The sequence below is a fragment of the Rhipicephalus microplus genome, chromosome 4 (genome assembly GCF_043290135.1).
Source record: "Rhipicephalus microplus isolate Deutch F79 chromosome 4, USDA_Rmic, whole genome shotgun sequence".
Taxonomy (NCBI): Eukaryota; Metazoa; Arthropoda; class Arachnida; order Ixodida; family Ixodidae; genus Rhipicephalus; species Rhipicephalus microplus.
In genome coordinates, this window is record NC_134703.1 from 43,768,412 (window position 1) to 43,792,605 (window position 24,194).

At 46.9% G+C, this 24,194-nt stretch overlaps 2 protein-coding genes across 2 annotated transcripts; one reads left to right on the forward strand and one right to left on the reverse strand.

The window, feature by feature from the left end:
• Nucleotides 1-2,630: 2,630 nt before the first annotated feature.
• On the reverse strand, nucleotides 2,631-4,558 carry MED6 (mediator complex subunit 6). The gene is made up of 2 exons (XM_037422825.2): nucleotides 4,040-4,558; nucleotides 2,631-3,469 (listed from the first exon to the last, which is right to left on the reverse strand). The coding sequence occupies exons 1-2, from the start codon at nucleotides 4,304-4,306 to the stop codon at nucleotides 3,077-3,079; spliced, it is 660 nt and encodes a 219-aa protein (XP_037278722.1). The 5' UTR covers nucleotides 4,307-4,558; the 3' UTR covers nucleotides 2,631-3,076.
• Nucleotides 4,559-8,520: 3,962 nt separating this feature from the next.
• Nucleotides 8,521-10,608, forward strand: LOC142813892 (uncharacterized). Its single transcript, XM_075891851.1, has 2 exons — nucleotides 8,521-9,212; nucleotides 10,026-10,608. Exons 1-2 carry the CDS (start codon nucleotides 8,648-8,650, stop codon nucleotides 10,259-10,261), a joined length of 801 nt encoding a protein of 266 aa, XP_075747966.1. The 5' UTR covers nucleotides 8,521-8,647; the 3' UTR covers nucleotides 10,262-10,608.
• The last annotated feature ends 13,586 nt before the right edge of the window (nucleotides 10,609-24,194 follow it).

Here is a 24,194-nt window from a genome sequence, read left to right on the forward strand (position 1 = left end):
GACTCCATCCATAACTGTCTTAGTGAGCCAAGTTTCTTGAGCAGCACGTGCGGTGCTCGGCAGCTTTGTTTCTTTAGCAGCATGCCTTCACAAATTCATGGACATTGATCATGTCATTCACCATAGTTTCGTTCAAAGTGGACGTTGCACACAGAAGCTTCCTTTTGTCTTCAAGTTACGAGCTTGCAGTGCCACCAAACTCAACCTTGATAGAAGCTGTTGGAAGAGCTTCAACTGTTGTCTACATGCCGGCTTAAAACGAGCTTCTTACGATGTGTTGGACGAACAGCCGGTTGCCAGCCATATTTCTGGCAAAGCAAAGTGCGTGGATCGCACTAGTAGCGCAAGCCTGGCACAACTAATGGAGCTTGTGTTCGACTTAACTAAGTTTTTGATAGTAATCCTCAGCCTTAGCTAGTCGAACTAAGTATAGACTTGGCTAGACATTTCACATGACAACCTGTTTCATGGTGTGGTTTTAGTCACGTGACCAGCTGTTACATGGTTTTTGACGGGAAAATGACTGAATGTTGGGTTATTTTTAGTGGCACGATTAAACATTGTGCAATATTTAGTTATTGGGGTAGTTAGATTTTTAGCCACATGACCAATTGTTATGTGATATAGCATGTTTAGTTAAGCCGCTAGTTATTATATGATGTTACGTGCTTTTTAGTTGTGCGACGTCATGGTTCGGTAGTCTAGTGGCTAAGGTACCCAGCTGCTGACCCAAAGGTCGCGGCATGGAATCCCAGCTGCGGCGGCTGCATTTTCAATGGAAGCGAAAATGCTGTGGGCCCGTGCGCTCGGATTTAAGTGCATGTTGGAAGAACCCCAGGTGATCCAAATTTCCGGAGCCCTCCACTACAGTGTCTCTCATAAACGTATGGTGGTTTCGGGGCGTTATACCCCACTTATCAATCAGTTACGTGATGGTTCGCAGTTTCATACTCGTCACTATTTGTGATGATATTTTTGATACACATAGACTCATCGATCATAGTTTTTGTACTCCATGCCAGACAAATCGGCACATGTATTGTGGGAGTGGAGAAGCTGAAGGAGGGCATAGCAAGCACATTCCGGTTCATGATAATGAGCATTTCTGTTTGCGCTACCTGGTGCAATGAAAAGCTTGAAGAGCTCTGCTCAGTCCCATGCACATGGTGGTGCTCGAAGTAAGTAATAAGGGATGGGTTCAAAACAAGCTTCATCCTGAGACACGGGAGTTTTAAACCATAGTTGCAATATGGTCGAAGTGGCAAAGGGCAAAAAAAGGCAGCTTTTGCCATCCTTTTCCCCTAGGTACTGGATTTACATATTAACCTAGAAAATTGGAATACATTGATAGCCAATTATTTTTTTTAATGCTTTTAATAATTCGGCATTCACTTTTAAAGCTGTGCAAGAAGGCAAACTTTTCTGCGAACATACCATTGATATGTTCACTACCAAAAATTGCTATGTAGACATTGCTTCTTCAAAGAATTCTTTGAGCACTTCAAGTAATGCTCTCAGCCTTGTATTATATTCTCGCACATGGATCGCTACAAAATATTTTCAGATCCAAGTACGAGCACAGCTACAGACAACTATTGCATAATCTAAATGTTTTCCTTCTGTTGCTTCAAGTGAAGTGGAAGCTAAATAAACAGGGAGGGATCGCAAGGCATGAAAAAGCTACGTCACATACGCATCATTAAATGCGACTGCAACGTCTCGCCAATATTATGGCGCGCACTGGTGTTGCTACAGTCCTGCTGCTGCTAATCCTGTGCAGCAATTTGAAAAGTCATTCAATAGGCAATGCGTTAGCTGTGACAGCAGTGCATGACTTGTGGAGTATCTTTTCAATTCTCCATGCCTTACTTGCACTTTACCTCTACCCATTGTGTACTGAAAATGTACTATAATATATAGATACTGTACCTGGCCAACTGATAATTCACTATACAAAGAAAGCAGTGCTACAAAAAGGCAAGCACTGAGAAAGACGACGAAGGTGCTGTGTCATGTCTTTCTGGGTCCTTGTCTTTTTGTTCATGCTGTTCTTGCAAAGTGCTGGAGGTAGTCACATCATTTGCGACAGGTTATGCAATGTTCAGCCAATATCCAATCACTTCTCCACTTCACGAGTTTTCTACATTAAGTCTATTTTGTAATTAATATGGGCAAGCATGCGGCTGATACGGTTGATCAAGTGCTAGCCACGTGTCACAGTAAGCAGGAGCACGTTTACTGTGTATTCAATACATTTTGAAAAAGTCATTCCACTAATATCTCCATGATGACAAACAACCGCTCACAGCGCAGTGTTGTGAGGAAAAGCACTACTGCCACAAGCTGCAGTGCGTGCAATCTTTGTAGATGTTCCAGGCGGCACTGTGGCTAATGGAAGTGAAGGCACTGGAGCTAAGAAATGCTATGCAACTGGCATAGGGGCTCTTCTAAACGCACCGAATGCAGCACCTTGATGTGCAATGTTGCACATCAAGGTTGATTGATGATTGATAGGTTGTCCTTCTGAAGAAGGTACACTTATACCAATGTGAGCAAGTTAAGTCAACTTATGGGGAGTACGCTTTGGAATACTAAACAGGAAAGCATCGCACTTGTAGCAAAGCAATGGCAACAGTCTGTAAGTGCAATTTATTGAGGATGTAGATAAGGAATTAATAGTGTTTTACATCAAATAATAGGTAAAAAGAAAGGTATGTTGTTGGTGTTTATTTTCCAACCAATAAACACAGCTGTCTTTTACACAAACATAGACAGCCAATACCTGTCATTACACGAGAAGACTGGTTCATGGAATGTACTTGGACCCGAGTACAACCTTCTGCAAGTGACACTCCAGTCGCGTCGCACACTTTAATTAGGTGTGTGGCACACATAATTAAAGTATAATGGGCATACTTAATTTAAGTATACCACACTTAATTTAAGTGTAATGCCCATAAGTAGACGTAACCTCGTAGATTGACATGGATATTAGGTGTGTTCTTCAGTAGGCTACCCTGTGGACTGCATAGCACAACGACGCTGGTAGTGTTCGCAATTTTCACCACCAAGTGCGCTAGGACGCAGGCCGGGTCTGCTTCTTGTCCGCTGCTTTGGCAGGCTTCACGTCTGCAGTCTCGGGCTTGGGTGGCTCGGGTGGGAACTTGGCCGCCAGCTCAGCCAAGAGCATATCGACGCGACGCCGTTGGAACAGGCTAGCGCCGGTGTTGCCCGCTGCATTGCTGCTGGTAGCTGAGGGTGTCGTCGTAGCAGTGGTAGCAGCAGGTGTGTCCTTGAAATTCCACCAGTATCCGCGCGAAGGGTGGTACCTCGAGTAGCCCAGGGCTTCGTGGAGCGCGCCCTGTAGCGAGTGAGCAGCACCCAGAAGTCTTGAGTTGATCACTGAGCCAAGGTCTGGTGCCTGGTAGACAACGCCTGCTAGCACATAGTAGTCTGCCAGTGGGGTCACCTGTATGATGTAGGCACACAAAAAGAAAACAAATAAAAGTGCTGAAAAATATTGGACAAGTCAAACCAGTAAATAATACAGGTAAGCGAGATTACACAAGATGCAATAATCAGTAGAGAAGCACCAACTACGCTTGTACAATGCAAACGAAGCTTGCATAGTGGGAAAAGTAATTTTAAAAAATGTCATGTGTACCCGTGAGTATAAACAATGGGAATTTATTCAAGTTATTGGCTCGGGCACGTTTAGTTTAAAGAACAAGCACGGCGTGTAGAAAGCGTTCGGAGAGAACCACGCACAGCTGAACAGTGCCAACGTTTATAGAAACGGTTCTATAAACGTTGGACAGCACCGCGTGCGTGTGTGCGCGCGTCATTTTCTCTTGGCGTTTCTTTCACGCTGTGAAATCAGAGCGCGAAAAAAAAATGCAATACTGATTGTTGGAATACACAAGTTAAGTTTACCAAGCGCTAAATATTGAAGGATTCAACGCTAGGCTCCATGCTGCGTTTGAATACGTCTAAATGGTCTGTATGCTCTTCCGCTCGACACATTGATGCAGTTACTCACCTGGGTAGGCGAGTGGCGATGCTGTTTTCGCACCACGTACAGGATGGGTTCTTGCGCGTGCAGCAGCACATACTCGAGTCCCGTCATGTGGTTCAACTGGTCGGGACTCAAGCGCTGCATCTTGACGATCTCGTTGTTACACGTGCGGTCGTAGAACGGATTGCTGCGTTCCGAGAAGTAGTCCATCACATTGGTCGGGTCCAGCGCGGGCAGCCAGGCCGTGTCGTGCCACGAAAGCACCAGAGGGTTTTCTTTTCCAGGCTCCATCCTGCAGCGTCGATCGAGAAACTACCACACAGAAACCGGCGACCACTGCGGTGAAGCGCGCTGAGACGCACCTAACTCACGATACCCTGATAAATATTATATATATCCTACAGCTTCCTTCGCGAGGTACAGGACTCAATAAAACTTCAAGAGCACAAAAAAGCAATACACAGTAACGACCATGTAGCAACCGATCGCTGCGTGCGCTGCTATAAAACACATTCAGACGCTTCTACAGGGTTGCCAGTTTGAAATATGCGAAGCAGTCAAAACATCCGAAAAGTCTTAATTTATTGCAGACATGAACACCACCAAGTTGTCTTAACCATGACCTACTACACTCCTGACCTGTTCAGATAGCGGGGTTCCTATGGGAGCGCGTGTCCCCGCTCTCGTTCAATCGCTCGCCGTAGGTGGCGCTACCTATAACCTGTTCGTCTGTTTCTTTACGGTTGTTTTGTAGGCGCTGGTATAAGAATGCCTGCATTCTGTAGTGAACTGGCGGCATATATGTGACTATTTCTTCCCATACATTGCTGGTTAAGCAAGGTGTTCAGAGCGCTTGAGTATTTATAGCACACTGGTTGACAAACGTGGGAACCCGTAGATTTACACGATGTAGGGCAGCCTATGCGTGGTAGCGTGCATTTTATTGCAAAAAAATTCTGAATGTCTTTTAGTATTATTATTTCTGAATAATTCTAAATTTTGGATCATAAATACGCACTACGAGTGCTTTGTTGGTCAAAATTTGACCACAAAGAGTGAAGATGACGTCAGCGAGCAGGTGCTGACTAGCGCCACGCCGCTCGTAGGTGACGGCCCTAGCGGCAGAAGGTATGAACTAGAACGTGGGCGCTGGAAGAGGTGCTCTCTGGGCAGGTCAGGAGTGTAGTAGGTCATGGTCTTAACAAGCAAATAAATGAAAATTTGTTGCTTGAATTTTTTGTTAAAACGTTTTCTTTTAAGTCACCATTGTAAACAGATGTGTCCAACGAAGGACGCGGGAATACGAGAAGGTTTTGAACGGCACTTTACGATTGCCTCTATATAAGTGTCAGAAACAATGGTAGAAAATTCAGTAAGTTTGTGTGTTCTCTTTGGGGGCGTTCTGCGTTATGTGCGAATCCCAATCATATGTCTCCGAAGTCAACCGTGATGTGACGTTCGTCAACTGGGAGCGATCTCCCAACCGGCCACTCCAGTTACGAAAAGGTTAGTGATCATTTCCTTTATTATTCTTTCGATAATCCTTCTAAGTCAGGAACGCAGCCAGAAATATTTTCGGAGGGAGGGGGAGGGGTTCTGCTACCCACCTTCTTTTCGGGGGAAGGGGGTGAAATCACCCCACTGGTTACACGACTGCTCGTAAGTCGAGATTTCGTCTGACTTGTGCATCACCATCCAGTGAATGACATTAGTTCGCCTTGTGTAAGGTTGATGTTATGAATTTGCTATTAACTTTGTACAGCTGTCTATACGGGATACATCTACGCTTGCACGCGCTTACCTGCAGCTAGTGCGCGTCTGTTCACGCACGTGAAAATCACTTCGGCCTCATACGCGAGTTTTCAGAGAGTGTGCATAAAAGAGAGCTACCGCCTTCATAGTTTAATCATTATCATTTCAGCCTATATTCTTGTACTCTGCACGACGACGCCTTTTCATCGGTAAGGATATCCAGCCCCTCCCCTCTCCCTTCTCACCAGATGTCCGAAGGGGGGGGGGGGGTGCGAATTCGGCCCCATAGTTTTACTCCCTCAGACGTGCAAGGTGTTAATGTGTTTATAAATATATGTGGATAATGTACTGCAAACGAAAATTTCAGTGCTAAATAATTCCGCAGATCCCACGTACCTTGGAAATCGACGTAATGTGAAGCACGTGGAGGGAAGGTGACCGTATTGTAATTTTTTATTGAGTGACACATTGTGAAATGATCGTAAATTTATGCGCAAATATTGCACGTAAAGACATAGGTTGAACAGTTGCAAATGTTTAAATGACGAGTTGCTGGCGTTTGCGCAATGATGCCAACGGAAACATGAGTATTAGCAACACCAGAAGCGATAAGCTGATATGAAGAATTGCTCGCGAGAATGGTAGCCTTGATTTGTGGGGTTTAACGTCCCAAAACCACCATATGATTATGAGAGACGCCGTAGTGGAGGGCTCCGGAGAATGGTAGCCTTGGACACTGCTACAGAAATCAACTAGAACTGCTCGTGAGTATGGTAGCGCTGGACTCTGCTACATAAATCAACTTCATCGGATGGCACATAATTGCAATTGACGTTAACCCGATGTATCGTAGGAGTATATAGTATGTAATGTTTATAAATTTGGCTAGCCAGCACTGCAACCACGATTGATGTTTCATGAACATTAGTGTCTGTTTGAAAAGTAGTTGCGAGACCTGACGTGGCTCTGGGGTAGAACACTTGATTGTCACGCAGAATGCTGAGGTTCGATTCCTGCTGGGAGCCTGACATTTATTCCTTGCATTCGTCGGGTGAACGCTGCTGATGTCAGCTTGTTATTAACACTCACGCGTTAGCAGTACTTATGTGTGGGCCCGCCATGCCTGGGCAGACGCTAAGTGTCAGTCAACTGTGGCACATACCCGCATACCAGTGGCACATACCCGCCCGTGGGTATGTGCTACTTTCTGACTTTCTGGCGGGGTGTGTTTGACTATATACGTACGCGACGGGATGGTGACATTGAGTTCACCAGCGCGTCATATTTGTTGAACCATCCCGTGCTAATTCCGTACTAATTTTGGTTCACCCGAAGTTAACGGAGGGATCACGAGAGCACCAAGGCATAAGCGGCTAGATAGATAGATAGATAGATAGATAGATAGATAGATAGATAGATAGATAGATAGATAGATAGATAGATAGACGCGAAAAGTGCTTGCAGTACGCAAAGAAATGCATTCAATACAGTGGATGGGAACCCCGGCGACCGCCATGGCGTATGTGACGTCACGTGCTGCGTGGAGCAGAGCCATCGTCTTATCTCAGTTTGAGAAAATAGTTCAATTTCACTGCCAAGCTGAACAAATCTCAGCCGTATTGGCTTCACGAGCAGCTGAGGACGGAGCAAAATTGTTCGTTGGAATGCGCATGCTCACTCCAAGCCATGGAGGGAGGAAAAAATCCTTCTTCCATGCTTCAATCAGCTTGTTACATCACGGTACAGTAATCACGGCTCGAGAGGGTGTCATTGTTGCCCGACCCTCGGGCCGCTCTCGCGTTGATAAAAAAGGTTCAGTTATAATTGAAGTGCCTGACCAAATGTGCGGAAATTTCGCCAGCTGGTTTGTGAACGCACATGAATTACCCACATAAATGACATTTTACAATAGAAAATTGGGTCTCTGCATGTTGTCTTTTAGACTCCACCGGAAGGGGGTTCGGGGGACATCTGAGATGAAACGCTCTTCTCTCACGGCAGTTGAAAAAAGTTTGAGCGACCAAACATCGTCCCTAATTGGGAAAGCTGCTTACGCTTATGACCATGTATCTTGCGCTATAGCTGATTCCATTTTGCGTTCGAGAAGTTGCTAATCATATTTTGATAGTGATGTAACGTCAGTATCTTGCTTGAGTTTGTTTTCGCGCAATGCAAAGCCAACGTTGTCTTGTGCGCTTTATTGCTTTGCCTACGCGCTCTGACGTGGCAATCACATGTTGTGTGGATACTATGCTTTGACTTCAATCATGTTGCGATATTCTTTCTTCCGTGTAGCGAGCGTATACACATGCATAGAAGCCCGCAGACAGCGCTTCGTCGAAGGTGGGATGGGCTTTTCGCTCAGCTGGGGTGAAGTTGTTATACTAGCCTGGTTCCTTCACACCTGTGATTATCCGTCCTAAATGCAACATCGCAAGCGGCTGCAACGGCCTATAGTAAACTTGTGGGACAACTAGAACGCTCCCACAGGAGTGGAAGATTGAGAGTGAATTAAGCCACGAAGGTGAATTACGTTCACGCTCGTGAAATCACAGAATGCACAGTAATGCCTGAGGAGACCCCCGCAGCCAACCGCAATTGATGTGCACGTCGTATATATAAGACTGAGGCTACGATGTGAGAAAAATCGTGCCTGAGACCTAGCATTTTTACGCGGGCAGGCAGTAATAAGTAAACAACTTTATTACTTTTTTAAAACAACCTTCTTAAGGCAGGCAGTAATATTTCTCAGAAAGAAAGACCTCACGTGTATAGCATTGTGAAAGAAAGAAGTGATCTCGAGACATTGAAAGAAGACGAAGTGCTCGTGCGCTCTCGAAAGGACGGCTTCCACGTCGGCTCTTCTCGCAAAGCTCAGCTATGACTGAACAGCCAAAACAAGGCGACCGTGGACGCGGAACAACTCTTACCCCGAGCGATGTTCCACAAGATGCGCCGCCAGCCGAGGCTGTGCCGTCTCAGAACGCGCAGTCCCACGACCGAAGAGTGTCCGATGCCTCAGTCGCTGGTGGTAGGAACGGTGCCAGGCGCCATTCGCGACGTCGAAGCAGGTCAGCGTCCATCCCTCGGTCGTTCTCGGAAGTCCACATTACCATCCCGGAGCCGCTGACGTGCGTGCCTGGCCACACCCAGACTGGCCCGGCTACCGTAAGCGAGCGATCGTCCAATGAAACGTCGACGGCTGCCGAATCGGAAGAGGACGTGCCGACGACTATCTTCCGGACTGCCAGCGGCGCTGTACGTTTTCAGAAACGCGGTAGCTCTCACGCTGACCGCAATAGGCGTGAAAGCAGGACGTCTCTCAGTGAACACTTCGGGTATCAGACGTTACCGGCGACGCAGGAACGGGCACTCCGTAATGCAAGTCGTCGAGACAGTAGCCAGCTACGCAGGCGACGCAAGACGGCCAATGCATCTCGGTTAGGTAAGTGTGCGAACTATATACGCTTCCGGTGTGGCCTGTGCCCGTCAGTGGCACAGGCCACACCGGAAGCGTCCCTTGCTAATCGGGGCTCAAGGTCCTCGCGAAGTTTTCGCGATGCCTCGCGAAGTTTTCTTCGCAATAAGTTATAGTCATTGACACATAACACGCTTAGTGCAATGCCACGTTTCTTTTATAGTTACGGATGTTTTAGTTATAAACACCGCAAACTTCATAGTAGGCCCTTTGAGTTACCTTGTGTTGTCATGTTGGTGGATGCATATAGGTGGTTGCATCACCAAACACTTGGAACAGCCTTGCGTATATAACTCTGATGAGTGGCAGCTTGTACTGCCTGTTTCGCCAAGCTTCCTAACTGTGGGGTTTTGTGCAATTAAAATGATTGGTGTAATCGACCCGGAACCCTTTCAGGCGCCATTTAGTGTCGGCCGCCATCACCACCTTTCAGATTGCGTGATACGGCGAGCAGGAAATGAAGAATTCCCGAGTGTTCTTTTTCTTTTTTTGGTTCGAGGTGCAAGTCATTGTTGCACGCTCCTTTTTTTATGTAATAGGGGGGCAGGTATAGCACATAGAATCCCAAATCGTAAAGATCGGGTATCTATAGGCCGAAGCAATGTACATCAGTGTAGGCTCGCCGAGAACAAAACGAGACGCGGCAAGCCAAACGGCTCTTCGTATTCTGACGCGTTCTTTCGGTTAATGTAAGAGGCCCTCGGAATTTTTCGTTTCTCATAGTATCCGTCATAGACGTAGGCATTCCGCTTCTTTTGTAATTGCTTGTGTGCACCACAGGGCGACTGCTGACACCGCGACGAAGCGCGGACCTTAGCCAGACTCGTGAGAGCTTCGTGGATCATCCAGATACATCCGAAGCTCCTGTACAGGGGCCAGTGGCACACACGAAGAGCTCCCTCAGTGCAGCCGACGCCGGAAGCTACCTGAGTGGTGCCGACACTTTAGGTGGCGCGACTCACTTGACTCAGACTCAGGTCATGCAGTCGTCGCTCCACGATTTGGTCAGTATGTAACAGAGACTTGAGAATCGCGCTTGTGTTATGCGTATAGAGATATAAACGTACATAAATAAAGCTTAGGAAACACCCAGCGTTGAACGTGAAACTGAAAAGTTGCACGTAATACCAAAACACCAAGCGATGGCTGACATCGTTATTGACATATAAAGACAGCTCCAGCGTCAGCTTATCTTGAGACTATAGTGTATAGCTTGGTCGTTCGGGTATGTGTGGTCATGTTGGGGGCTGTTTTCGATGTTTTCGTACCCGTTATATTGTCCCGTTTTTGTTTTCTCTCGTGTACCTCTGCTTCCTGTGGCGGAAATTCGTTTATAAAGCCGTGTGAAAGCAGCTTCTGCAATGGCTGGGCCAATTTCTGACGTGTGAGTGCACTTCGCGGTCTGGGAGATCGTTGACGGGAAACGGGGACTCGCTGTCTGCCTAATAACTGCAACAGCAGCTACGCTTTTTCCCGAATCACCCTTTCCCACTTCATCTTTTTGCAATCTTGATCAACGTTTCCATATAGTCGAAGCCACGACGACATTTCTGGGTTCTTTGTTCTTATGCCGTAACAATTCTTGGAAGCCGCACCCATGCACAGAAAGCTGCATGAGTTCGCGGTGATGCTTGCGGCCTGCCTTTGATCTGTATTTGTTTATGAAAAGAGAGAACGCATTTGATTTCTGTTATTTACACATAATGAAAGTTATTGCTTCTGACACTTGGCAATAAACTATTACCATATGATAAAAAAAAATGTTCTTTTGCATTTTGTTTTTCAAAACTTCGGGGGGGAATTGTGAATAAAGTTTTTTTTTTTCGATTGCTGAACATTTCCGAGCGTTTTGCATCTCAATAGATATAGGAATGCGTGACAAGCAAAAGTATTGGGCTGTTATGGCGCCCCCTTCAGATGATCAAGGGGTGGGGCGGAGGTGGTATTTGGGGTACGTTTATGCTTTCGCTATACCTCACATGTCAGGGATTACGTGTCGTGAACTTTAGATTGCTCTAATACCGATGCATCACTTCCTCCCCAGATGCTTCTAACACTGTTCGCGTCCGCAAGCAACGTGTGTGACACCCATGAAAGAAAGATGCGTGTTCGTCATAAGTTATTCAGTGAACAATTAAGCTTTGAACATTTTGCGCAGCCGTGCTTTCACCACCTTCCTCATTTTGCCGGGGAACACGATGCAGCGAATAGCTTGTCATGTTTATACCACGCTATCGCTAAAAAGCAACGATAATTGCAAAATGCAGGGCTACAAGCTCGAAGACGCAAAACGGTTAACAGACTGCATTTGAACCGTCGTAGTGGTTTTGAGTATAAATCATAAAGAGCAAAAGAAATCTTCATTAACATTTATTTAAGGTTTGGATAGCGTATGCATGTTTCCCAGGGGCAAAATGCAGTTAAAACCCGACTTGACGAACAAATTCGCATTTCCCGACAGTTGTCCATACGTTAAATGCTTTTATGAACTCGAAACAACAAATCAAGCTTCGCGGCAAAACGCGATTGAATAAGCATTCTAGAAAAAAAAAAAGATGTGTGGAATAGAGGTTCGCCTGTAGAATGCCTGGCAGTGTTCTGGCAGCGTATAGAAGCGGTAAAATTGACGCAGCGAATGAATATTTGTATTGGTTCTTACGAAACAACAAACTGAAACTGCATGGAATGATAGACGGCGCATTTAGGCTTTGAGTCGGTTACGCCTGCAGACGCTGAAATCGCACACTAACTCTCAACTGCGTGATTAAAAATCACGCAGGTGCGAGTTATGGCAAGTACACTGACGTCTTTTGTGAGTCTGCAATACAATTTAAAATTTTTGAAGGATATGGCAAAATCCAGCTCACGATGTTACGAAGTTTCCGATTTAACAAAATAATGCGTGGGTGCAGTGACTTCGTTAAAACGAGGTTCAGTAAACGTTCTCCAAGTATACGTTATGAAACAGCGGCTACGCAACTGAGAGCGTTTTTGCTTCTAGTACTGAACGTAAAACCTTCGGTATGAAAATTGTCCAAGACGCAGCTTCTGAAGCATTTTGACAACAGCGGTAATGAGCAACCAATGTCGAAATTGGCTGTTTTGTACAGGACAAGTTGCGCGGTGAAGTGTGCTAATGAGGCGATAGGGTAACGCGAGGCTCGAATTACTCTTCGCAGCAAAAGCCTGAAATGGAGAACACGTCACTCTGGCAAGGCTTGCGGGCACTCGTCGCGGATACAGTTCGGGAGCATCGCCTCAAGTCCGTCTCGCTGCTGGTATTTTCTACAGCTGCCGTGGTTGTGCTATTATGCCTGGTCGCAATTGGCGTCATCGGAATATTTTACGATCACGAATCGCGCAAAGTGTGCGGAAACGTCGACTGCCTTCACCATGTTATCGCACTCCACTTGCCGCACAGTGACAACGCCACCGCTGCTTGCTCGAACTTCGCCTCGTTCGTGTGTTCCGGGGTTCGCAACAGGTACGGCGCCCTGGCAGGAAATGTCATTGTGCACAGAATCATGGACAATAGGTTGTCCAGCACCATGCAGTCGGCGGGAGTTCCCCTCTTCAGTAGACCAATAGAACTGACCCGGAAATGCATTAACGGAGACGCTGTATCCGACGCCGAGCTGAGCGCCTTTTTTGAGTTCTTGCAGGACAAGAGCTTTGCATGGCCGACGCCGAACGACAACGACACGTTCGTGAACGCCACCTCCAAGAACTTCACGCAGCCCCTCAACATCCTACTTGACCTAGCAGTCACGTGGCAAATGCCAATTTGGTTCCGGTGTCATCTATTCCGGCAACAGAGGGGCCGTCGTCGCGTCATCAGACTGAGTACATCTCCAGTGGGATACCTATCGCAAAGACTCCAGAATATGTTCCTGGGTTCCAGCAGCTATTACACCTACGTTTCACTCATAGAGAGCCTCATTTTCTCGCGACGAGAACCGACCTCCAAGTTTTTGTCATTTGTTCGGAGCAGCCGGAAGATTCAAGAGGACATCTTCGGCAAGTTCGCGGACGTCTACTCGGATACTCTTTTCGAACCGAAAAAAGTTACACTAGCACAAATGCCTTTACTCGTGCCCCGGTTCACGGTGGACGACTGGCTGGCGCCGCTGCAAAAAGTGTTTGAGGCTGATCCACGCATTGACCGCAGTGACGTAGTGCTGACGACGAACAGCCGGCTTCTAGTTACCATGAACGACCTCTTGGAAGCTTACACGCCGCAAGAAATTGCGTTTCACTCCATATGGTGGTTCGCACAGTACGCCTGCACCGTGACGAGCCGCGTCCTCTTCAACGCCGTCTCGAATGCCCAGTTCGGAATGGCGATGCAGAGAGCATACTGCGCTTCTCTCAGCATGGAACTCTATCATGTACATTGGGCAGCTGCGTACAAGGCCATTACTTCTATGAAAGATCAGGTTAAGATAAGCAGCTGCTTGGAAAATATCAAGACTGTTGCCGTTGACAAACTGGCGTCTACGAAAAGGGTCGATGGTGTAACGAGACAATCATTGGTAAACGTGCTCATGAATATAGAACCCATTATATGGCCAAGCGGCAGTCTTGCAACTCTTGAAGGCTTGGAGAGTATGTACGGTCCATCGTATAATGGTTCCGGTGGAGTGCTTGGGGAAGGCTTGGAGCTCGTGCGTCACTTGCGGCGATTAAAGGGAACGGAACAGGACGACCTCGTTGCTACGGTGTTTGTTCCATCTGATACTAAGCGCCTGACATCCTACGATCCAGTCACCAATACCATCGCGATGGCAACGGATGCAATCGGGCCGCCCATGTACTACTCCAGTGGGACGAGCGCTATGACATACGGCGGTCTCGGCTTCGTTTACTCCATGGAAGTTGCGACGGCGTTGAACAGCATCAGCTACCTGATCCGCGACGAGGCCTCCAAGGTGCCGGCTCTGTCGCCAAACGCGAGCCTTCCCTTTGCACTATCGTGCGCGAATGGCATGCATGCACCTTTTCCGGAGCTACCAGCGCTGGACTTGGCCTACGAGGCGTACCTCCGCTTCCGTGACGCTCACACGGATCTGCCCCTCAAAGGTCTTGGCTACAGCCCGGAGCAAATATTCTTCATTTCTTTCTGTCACAGCACGTGCTTGTTTTACCCGGACGGTACCAGTTTTTCTCCTCGCTGTAATGACGCGGTCAAGAACTTCGCGCCATTTGCGAAAGCGTTTTCCTGCCCAGAGGGGTCACAAATGAACCCTTCGACGAAATGCCATTATTTGTAATTGCTTATTGATCAGCGCTGCTTGCGCAGTAAACCGCATATGTCATAATTAATAAACCCTGGCTTCATTTCGAGAATCGCCTTGGTTTGAAGTATGCGTCGCGGGTCGTGCTTAATTAATAAATATGTCTGATCTATGCAGTTTATGCTGCATGGTGTACCACTGCTGATGTGATCACTTTGTTCTTGTACGAATTCGGCCTGCGTTCTACTCAAGCTGAAAACTTAATGTAGGAATACAGGGGAAAGGGTTATAGTTAAAGATGGAGTGGCTTCAATAGTATTGGGACACGTCGACGATGTAAAAGGACTACTTAAACCGGCCATTGTCGACATTGTCGACAAATTTTGAGAAAAAGAATTTTATATAGTACCTGAACAATGGTACCAACGACATTTGGAGGAATCCTTGGAGGATTTTTTTTTTCGTCGAACGATATTCGGAAATTTCATACACAAGTGCACGCACTTGTACTATGGCTAAACTAGTCGTCAAAAGAACCTGCCAAAATTTTAAGTAGCTTTTTAAGGCACCCAGTTGAAATAGCTTTGTGTCATATTACGTAAGTATTAACACTATATCGTCAAAGAGCTCATTTCGCTAGAATTTCGCAGAAATTCTAGGGTCGGCCTCAGTGTCGTTGGTTGTGAGCGAAAAATCGAGAAAGATGCAAATAAAGCAAAATGTTTTGCATTTAAAAATTAGGCAGATTTCTCGCGTACCATGGGAATCGATGTCATGCGAAGTACGAGGAAGGATGGTTACTATGGTGTAACTTTGTTGTTGTTGTTGTTGTTGTTGTTGTTGTTGAGCGATAAATGGTAAGAAATGACGCTTAAGATATGTACACATCTTATGCTGAGACATGTTTGTTGAACAGTCACATATGTTTTATATAAACAGTTGTTTACAGTTGAGGAACGATGCCGAGACCAACATGGGTATTGCCAACACTATATATACAGGGCCGGTGGCTGGATTGTGTTTGCGTGGATGGTAGCCCTGGATAGTGCTACGTGACGCCCGTGTCATTGTAGCACGTGTGCAATAGTAGAATTAGATGTACCGCACTGCAACCACAATTGATGTTTCACACTAACATTGCGCCTGCATATATACACTAAGAAAAAAATAACTCAAAGGGTTAGGGAGGTTAGACCTTTCGGCGATCAGGTGAATTGCTACAACTATTCGCCCTTTTGGGGACTAACTGCAAGAAGATAAACAGTTAGTCCTTTAAAGATTAACTGCAAGATGACTAAGGGTTGCTCCTGAAAGGGCCTATGGTTACTTCTGTAAGGACTAACAGTTGATTTTCGGAAATGGTCCTTAACCGAGCAAATGTTACTCTCGTAATGACTAACTGTTGATCCCGAGAAATCATTACTGGAAGAGTGAATGTTACTCCTTTGGGATAAACTGTTAATCCATTTGAACAGTTTTTTTGGGGGGATTAATGAATAATCTACTATTCATTCACTAGGCCATCTTCCCCAGACTGACATGATATAGCTCACGTCAGCTGCGCCTTTCAGAACTACATTCGTGAATGAGTGTTGGGACGAAAAACGGCAGAGAACAATCCAAAGCTAGAAAAATTTATTTTCCACAAACAGTGCGTCATGCGCACCAGCTGTGTTCACCGTCAGCTGCTGTCCCCTTTTACCTGCGAGAAATATAACAAAAAATTCTTATGAAAATAAAATATAGCTAGAAGACCACGACTTACTAATTGCCTAAGCCCCAATAATTACACAATCGCAACCACATATAACATTCCAAAGCATGCCACGCACAATGCTTTTTCAGCTTTCACACTATTTATTATGCAATGTGCTAAGGGCGCACCGCCGCGGTGGTCTAGTGGCTAAGGTACTCGGCTGCTGACCCGCAGGTCGCGGGATCGAATCCTGGCTACGGCGGCTGCATTTCCAATGAAGGCGGAAATGTTGTAGGCCCGTGTACTTAGACTTGGGTGCATGTTAAAGAACCCCATGTGGTCGAAATTTTCGGAGCCCTCCACTACGGCGTCTCTCATTATCATATGGTGGTTTTGGGACGTTAACCCCACCTATCAATCAATCAGTGTGCTAAGGTGACGAAAAATAAACAACTTACCTTGAAAATTAACAGACGAACGTGGTTTTCAGAGCCAGTTAATAAAAAAAATGATGATCACACTTCAAGGTGACCATTCTTGAAGCTTTGCAGAAAATAAGCCACAAAGGAGCCCTGCATGTAAGTTGGGGTCTCCATTTCTTCGCTTGAAAGTTGCGGTGTTCAGTACATTGAACAGCCGTTCCACGGACACACAAATACACGCGCATCCACAATTCTAGCACATGCGACGAAGTATGCTTTTCACAGCTGTATACGTTGATAACCTGTGAAGCGGCACTCGCCTTCCACGGAACCAGTGCAAACAGAAAAAAAAAATTATTGAAAGTGACAAACACGAGCCGCACTCTTGACTACAGTGACTGTGAGCGATTCCGAAGAAGTACGGCGCGGATGGACACACAATATATGCCCTAAAATGTCCGTCAGACTTGCATAATTGTCACCGCTAGTAAATATTGGGAAGTTTGTCGAACTACGTTTCAAATTATAATGGTCGGCACAGTATTCTTCCCCTACAATTATTTTTCTTTTCTCGCGTTATTTTCTTCTTCGTAACTGTGAGTGGGCTGAGGAGCCTTATCGTCAGGCATTCTTCACCTCAGTCCTTCGCCTCGCGCTACCTCCACCCCGGCAAAGTAGAAGGGCGAGTTTCAGAAAAATGGGGCGCACCTGACCGAGCCAGATCATTGAAAGGCTGCTGAACCCGCCCACACAACAAGGGCTGTACAAAAAGCGTCTTTTCATCCCTTCAGCCCCTACCCGAGATAGTATGTGAGTCGTTCGTCCTCTCGTTAGTCCTCCAAATTTGCGCACGACACGCTCTTTGGTCTTTTGGTGGACTAACGACACGATTTGACGATTTGAGATTTAAAGTTGACGTTACTCACCCATTGAGCTGGATTTTTTCTTAGAGTGTAGGGCCTTTTCCCAAAAAGCTTGTTAGGCACAGCGAGTCTCTGTGGTAGAATACTTGGTTTCTACGCACAATCCTTGAGTTCGGTTCGTGCTGGGACCATAACGTATGTCGTGCGTATGTGCCAGTGGCGAGGACAAAGAAGCAGCGTGATAACACTTGTTCAGGACAAGAACGAAGAATACGTGGCTGCCTCTTCGCAGAATCTGATAAAGCTTATTTGTCTGTCGTCCTCCATTTCTTCGCCGATCCCGCATCGTCACATTATTATTTGTATTCGTCAATGCTGCTGAAGCTGGTTTTTAACATTCTCACATTCAAGTTACTCACCAGTTATTACGAGACACTCAGAAGTACGCGTGCGGACAGACAGACAGACAGACAGACAGACAGACAGACAGACAGACAGACAGACAGACAGACAGATATTGCTAGATAGATAGATATTGCTAGATGGATAGATACTGCTAGATGGATAGATATTGCTAGATGGATAGATATTGCTAGATGCATAGATACTGCTAGATGGATAGATATTGCTAGATGGATAGATATTGCTAGATGCATAGATATTGCTAGATGGATAGATATTGCTAGATGGATAGATATTGCTAGATGGATAGATATTGCTAGATGGATAGATATTGCTAGATAGATAGATATTGCTAGATTGATATTGCTAGATGGATATTGCTAGATAGATAGATAGATATTGCTAGATAGATAGATATTGCTAGATAGATAGATAGATATTGCTAGATAGAGATAGATAGATAGATATTGCTAGATAGAGATAGATAGATAGATATTGCTAGATAGATAGATAGATAGATATTGCTAGATAGATAGATAGATATTGCTAGATAGATAGATAGATATTGCTAGATAGATAGATAGATATTGCTAGATAGATAGATAGATATTGCTAGATATATAGATAGACAGACAGATAGATAGACAGACAGATAGACAGATATTGCTAGATAGATAGACAGACAGATAGACATATATTGCTAGATAGATAGATAGATGGATAGATGGATAGATGGATAGATAGATAGATGGATAGATGGATAGATGGATAGATAGATAGATAGATAGATGGATAGATGGATAGATGGATAGATAGATAGATAGATAGATAGATAGATAGTAAATAATAAATAGTAAATAGGGAGCCTACATGACCGGCGTTTCAGGGTGATGTCAGCTTTTGACCCTCTAGCTACATGCCGCCACTTGTGTGTGTGCGCATCGCCTCCGGAGGTGCGCACATCAAGGCTCCGTGTCGCCAACGCAGCGCCGCCCGCCAAAACACAACGTTGCCAGACAGTGACGCCACGCTATTGTGACATCTTGGTGCCCGCAAGGTGTCTCCGTCGATGCGAGCGTACGCTGGTCACAGCGAGGCTACGCTATCCATAGAGTTTCCTAATTTTAGGAAACTCTATGACGCTATCTAAACGCGACCCCGCATCCGTCGGCACGCCCCGGCTGCAAGCGGCGCGAAATGTGACACATGCTGGGTGTCGCGCCGGCGACGTTATTAACTGTCGTCTCTTCGTGTTGGAGGGACGCTGGTCGTGCTCAAACGCGCATGCGTGAAGGCAACGCGTAATGCGTGGCTTCACGTGACGCTGGTGACGCGACAAAACGAATGCTGGCGCGCACGTGATTTGTGAACGGCGGAGTATACACCAGGGCCTTATTCGACAATACAGCGCAAATAAACAAACAAAAATACCTGGGTGCTGCGTACTGCTGTACACTAAGCGCAACAGAAAGGGCGTGCGAATGTTCCGCTCCTTGGCGTTCCTGCGCGCCGACGACGATTCTGACTGGCTGATTGATTGATATGTGGGCTTTAACGTCCCAAAACCACCATATGCTTATGAGAGACGCCGTAGTGGAGGACTCCGGAAATTTCGAGCACCAGGGGTTCTTTAACGTGCACCCAAATCTGAGCGCACGGGCCTACAACATTTCAGCCTCCATCGGAAATGCAGCCGCCTAAGCCGGGATTCGATCTCGCGACCTGCGGGTCAGCAGCCGTGTATACCTTAGCCACTAGACCACCACGGCGCGGTGATTCCGGCTGGCTCAAGTGAAGCGAGACGGCCGGTAGCCCACCAGTTCGTCTGGTATTTTCTCTGTGAGTACTGCGTATTTCCTTCACTGGTTTTTACTGCAGGACACGCCATGTGTATTTCACAGTGCTCGCGAATGCATAGATAACCGAATTTAATTGTCATTACTGCGTTCACGAATTGCTAGTAGAAAGCCTACATACAGGACGCGTCCGAGATGCGCTCGCTAGGCATGAGGTGCTGCCTCAGCACTTGTGTCAGCTCGTATGTCGCTCAGCGTTATGCCGCAAGAAATTGTGCGTGGGCAGCGACATCGAATACATGGCAAGTTACTGGCAACCGTACATATCACGAGTAAATCCAGCCATTTACCTTTTGAAACGTCTTCCTATAACGGCTGGTCACATAGGTTTCCTACTAGTAAATATAGGGAGCCTATCTAGGTATTAACCCGCATAAGCGAACGCTCGGGGCATTGGCTCCGACGAGCGCAATGAAACGCTCTTGCTGAAAAGGAGCAGCCGTACGCTTGTTTACGAAGTAGAAAAAATAGTGTGATCTTTCGTTTCGTTAGATCTGCTAGTGAGTGCTTAGCGCGGTCGGATATTTCACGATAACCGCAACGACCAAGTCCAGTTGTGTGCCACACTGAAGATCAATAATTGCAAAGAAGTCGGATATTAACTTGCTTCTCTAAATGCAGAATGACTTAAAGGTACATAGAGTGCAAGGTGCTGCGACCGGCAGCCGTGCTGATCATATTTGTATCTTATCCGGCGTACAAGCTAACTGCGCTGTCGCTGAAAGGTGTAGACCCTTTGTTCGTGTTTGGCCTGCTCCTGCCATATCGAACAGCGAACAAGATTGGCAAGATGGGTGGCAAACCCAGCGGAGATGTCAAATTTGATGTCGGGAATAGAAATTATCATCACCATCAACCGACACGCACGCTGTCTGTTTTTTTTTCTTCTGTCCGTGTCGTTCTCTTTTGTCCCCGCGTGCGCCAATTTTGGTGTCGTGGAATGTAATAACTCTGAAGGCTGATAGAACGAATACATAGAGAGAGAGAGAAAAAAAGAGAGATAGAGAAATAAATTTGGGCGAAAAAAGGACTTCACATGGTGAGATTCCAACCCGCGTATCCACGGTTCCAAGGCGAGCCTCGTAACCACTCGCATCAGGCATGCTACGCTAGCAAAACAGCGCATATATAGCACATCCTCGTATAGTACAGTATAGCAAGGAGATGGGAAAGGACAGTAAGAGTGAGGAGGAGCGACGTGAAGGTGATGAGGAGGGAAAGAAGTGAGAAAGGGTAAGCAGAGAGCGAGAGTGAGCATTTTTTTGGAGGCAGAGAGGTCGGTTCGAGCTATTGCGCTTTAGCCTTCTACTCTACACAGTGGAGAAGGGAAAAGAGAACAAGAGCGATGAAGGGTGACGATGGGGACAGGAAGAAGTGGTGCGCGTGTATACAATAGCCACTTAGCGCAGCGTTTATTCTGCGTTGCAGTGTCTTGGAGTTCTGGAGCGTTATGGAGTTAGCGGTACATATCTGTCTATCTAACGAACGGACACCCGTTCTTATATGAACGGGGAAGTCTCTTCTGTGCAAACTGATAAATACGGCGCTCCCTAAGGCATCATATTGGGACCGCTTTTATTTATCATATTTGTAAATGATTCTGTACATGTGGACCCTTCAGCCCAATACAAAATACATGCAAATACGTGCATAGACACGTTTAGCAGCCGCATATGTTTTATATAACCAGTTGTTTACAATTGCGTAACAATGCCAACAGCAACACGGATATTCAACACCAGAAGCGGTGAGCTGATATGAAGCGCTTGTGCTCGCGAGGATGGTAGCCCTGGACACTGCCACATAAATCAACTTGAGCGATGGCGACATATTACAATTGACTTCAACCCGACGTTGCGGCTGTGTCATAGGAGTACATATGTATTGTTTATAAATTTGGCACTGCACCCGCAAATGACTGGTCATAAACTATAGGGCCTATTTTAAAAGTAGTTCCAAGGCTTGACGTGGCTCTGGGGTAGAATACTTGATTGCCACGCAGAATGCTGGAGCTTGATTTGGGTTTGTTTTTATCATCAAGCGCTAAGGTAGGTTCACGACACCTGCAACCCATGCAAATTGTAGGTTGCTTTCTTGAACCCACCCAATGTGGCCCCTTTGACTCTCGCAACGTCTATTCTTTCTGCTTCGACTTGATTTAGACTGTCAATCACATGTGGTGCATACCCGCATAATATGGGCCTTGCATATGCGGTTATGCGCTAAACGTGGCCGCGGGAAGTGGTTTCATGACGTGCGCGGCAGGTATGACATGCTACCCATGAGAAAACCTGTGAGTCGTGTTCGTCGTACAATATTGTTCTGTGCCAACTTTGGTGTATACTAAGACAAGCATCATATGTCACCTAGTTCATGATTCGGTACGCCAATACTTTCGCAAAATTTGGACCATTTATTTTTATTTACTTCAAGGACACGCGCCTGCCTGTCTCCCCACTCCCACTGCTTACCTCATTGTCATTTCAATTTTCGTTATAATGTACAGTGTGGCCAATCTCCCTTGTGGGTGTATAAGCCAAGATCTTTGAGGCGAAAACACGAGACTTACCCCTTTGGCCAACACCAAAGTTGGGGTAGAATAGTCGCAAAAGAAGAAGAAGCAGCCTCCGGGCTCGCGATAGGTGGTGCTCGAGGGATCTAATCCTTGCGCCGGCTGCGTCGGTGATCACATCAAATTTGTTTATACGCGGCATGGCTAAAAGGCTGCTCCAGCTGTAAGGATGGATGACAGGCGCCGTCCGCCATCGCAAGGGCGCTACATCCCGTCCATCCTGGGCGGCCGCATGCGATCGCGAGCAAGCAAGGTCTCTACCACCGACGAGAAGGAAGCCACGACCGAGCCGGCTTCACCGCGCGCTAGTGCCGACTCGTCAAAGAAGTCGCAGAAGAAAGTTAAGCAAGTCTTCCATTACTACTTCACGCGCAAGAGCCGGCGAAAGTCGGCCGGTTCCCCGTCTCGGTGCTCGGTCGTCTCTGGTATCTCGGCCGTGTCAGCCATGGCGCCGACGGTGACAGTCCCTCCCTTGGTTACTCTGGAAGGTTACTCGAAGGACTTGGTTATTCGAAACCCATCTCGGAAGGCGAACGTTCGAGCAACAGCGAGCGCTTCGGCTGCAAGGCACGAAACCGGAATAGAGTCCTTGGACTTGGAGAAGGGCCTCGGCGACCTGGTGACCTCCTCGTGCGAAGAAAGTGCAACAGAGCCGACCAAAGAGTCCTCTGAATGCAAGGGCCGCGCCAGCTCGAGGTCACTTAAGCGAAGCACAGAACGGGATGCTGGAGCAAAAGGGTTGTCCGACTCGAGACTAACACCTAGGAAGGCGACCAGCGTCATAGTGGAGGAAGACGACGCCAATATGCGGGCGTCCGACGCAGTCACTGCCGTGCGGTCTGCTGCAGCAGATAAAATGGGAGCACGAGAAAAACGTGAACCGGACAAGCTTTCACATCAGGGCCCGTCGAGCGCAAGTTGTAGCAACAGCAGCAGCAACAACGGCACCAATAGCTGCAGCGACAGCAGTCGAAATAGCTGCAGTACAGTGCACTCTGGCGACAGCCAGCCTAGCCATATTGCCGTCGATGGTGACGACGTTTCCGTAAGAAAACGTCATCGTGTTGAAAGTGGAGCAGTGGATGGGGCAATGCATCGTTCAAGCGGCATTCACGAAACGGAAAAAGACGCAATATGTAGCACTCCAGCTTCTGGCGCTATGAACGCTGCACCGCTGGATTTGTCGAAGATGCTATTCCCAAGTCCCGCTTCCGCTGTACCACAAATACCAGTAGACGACGGCAACCGAACAACCCAAGCGTGGGAATCATTCTGGACTCCAAAAACGCCAGGTCAGTTCCCGCTGCAAGCCATTGATATTTGGCAAACGGCGCCAGATCACTTGGGTGAAACACACCATCCGAGAGAGCCGCCATCTGCTGACAACGCAACCATTGACCACACGAGCAGGGCCAGAAAAAATCCACTTTCAACTTTCAACGCCGATGAAACTTATCAGACTAAACCGATGGCCGCACAGCCTGAGCGCATCTCTGGGACGGCCGACGAAGCGCACCTGTCAGCAACAGCGGCTCGCCACTTCCCGAGTCATGACCCGTTTATTTCCTCAACTCCAGTGGACGTTTTCCTCAAACCAAAGGCCGGTAAAGAAGCACCTTGGCCTAACTTTCCTGTCGATGCGGCAACGCACGCGACCATGGACAAACCAGACATATTCAGCAAGTTTAGCCCAAATGAAGATGTCGTGGAATCAGCTCGGGAAGGCCTGCTTTCCCTTTCGCCGCACACTCTCTCTGGTCTTCGTCAGATAGACACTTTGACTGCAAAGTGCAGTGGCGTTCGTCCAGTAAAAGAAGAACCACTCCTCACGGAGCCCATACGAAGCTGCATAACCGCTGACTTGAATAACATTAAGGATAGCGCAGACGTTCTTTCTGCCATTC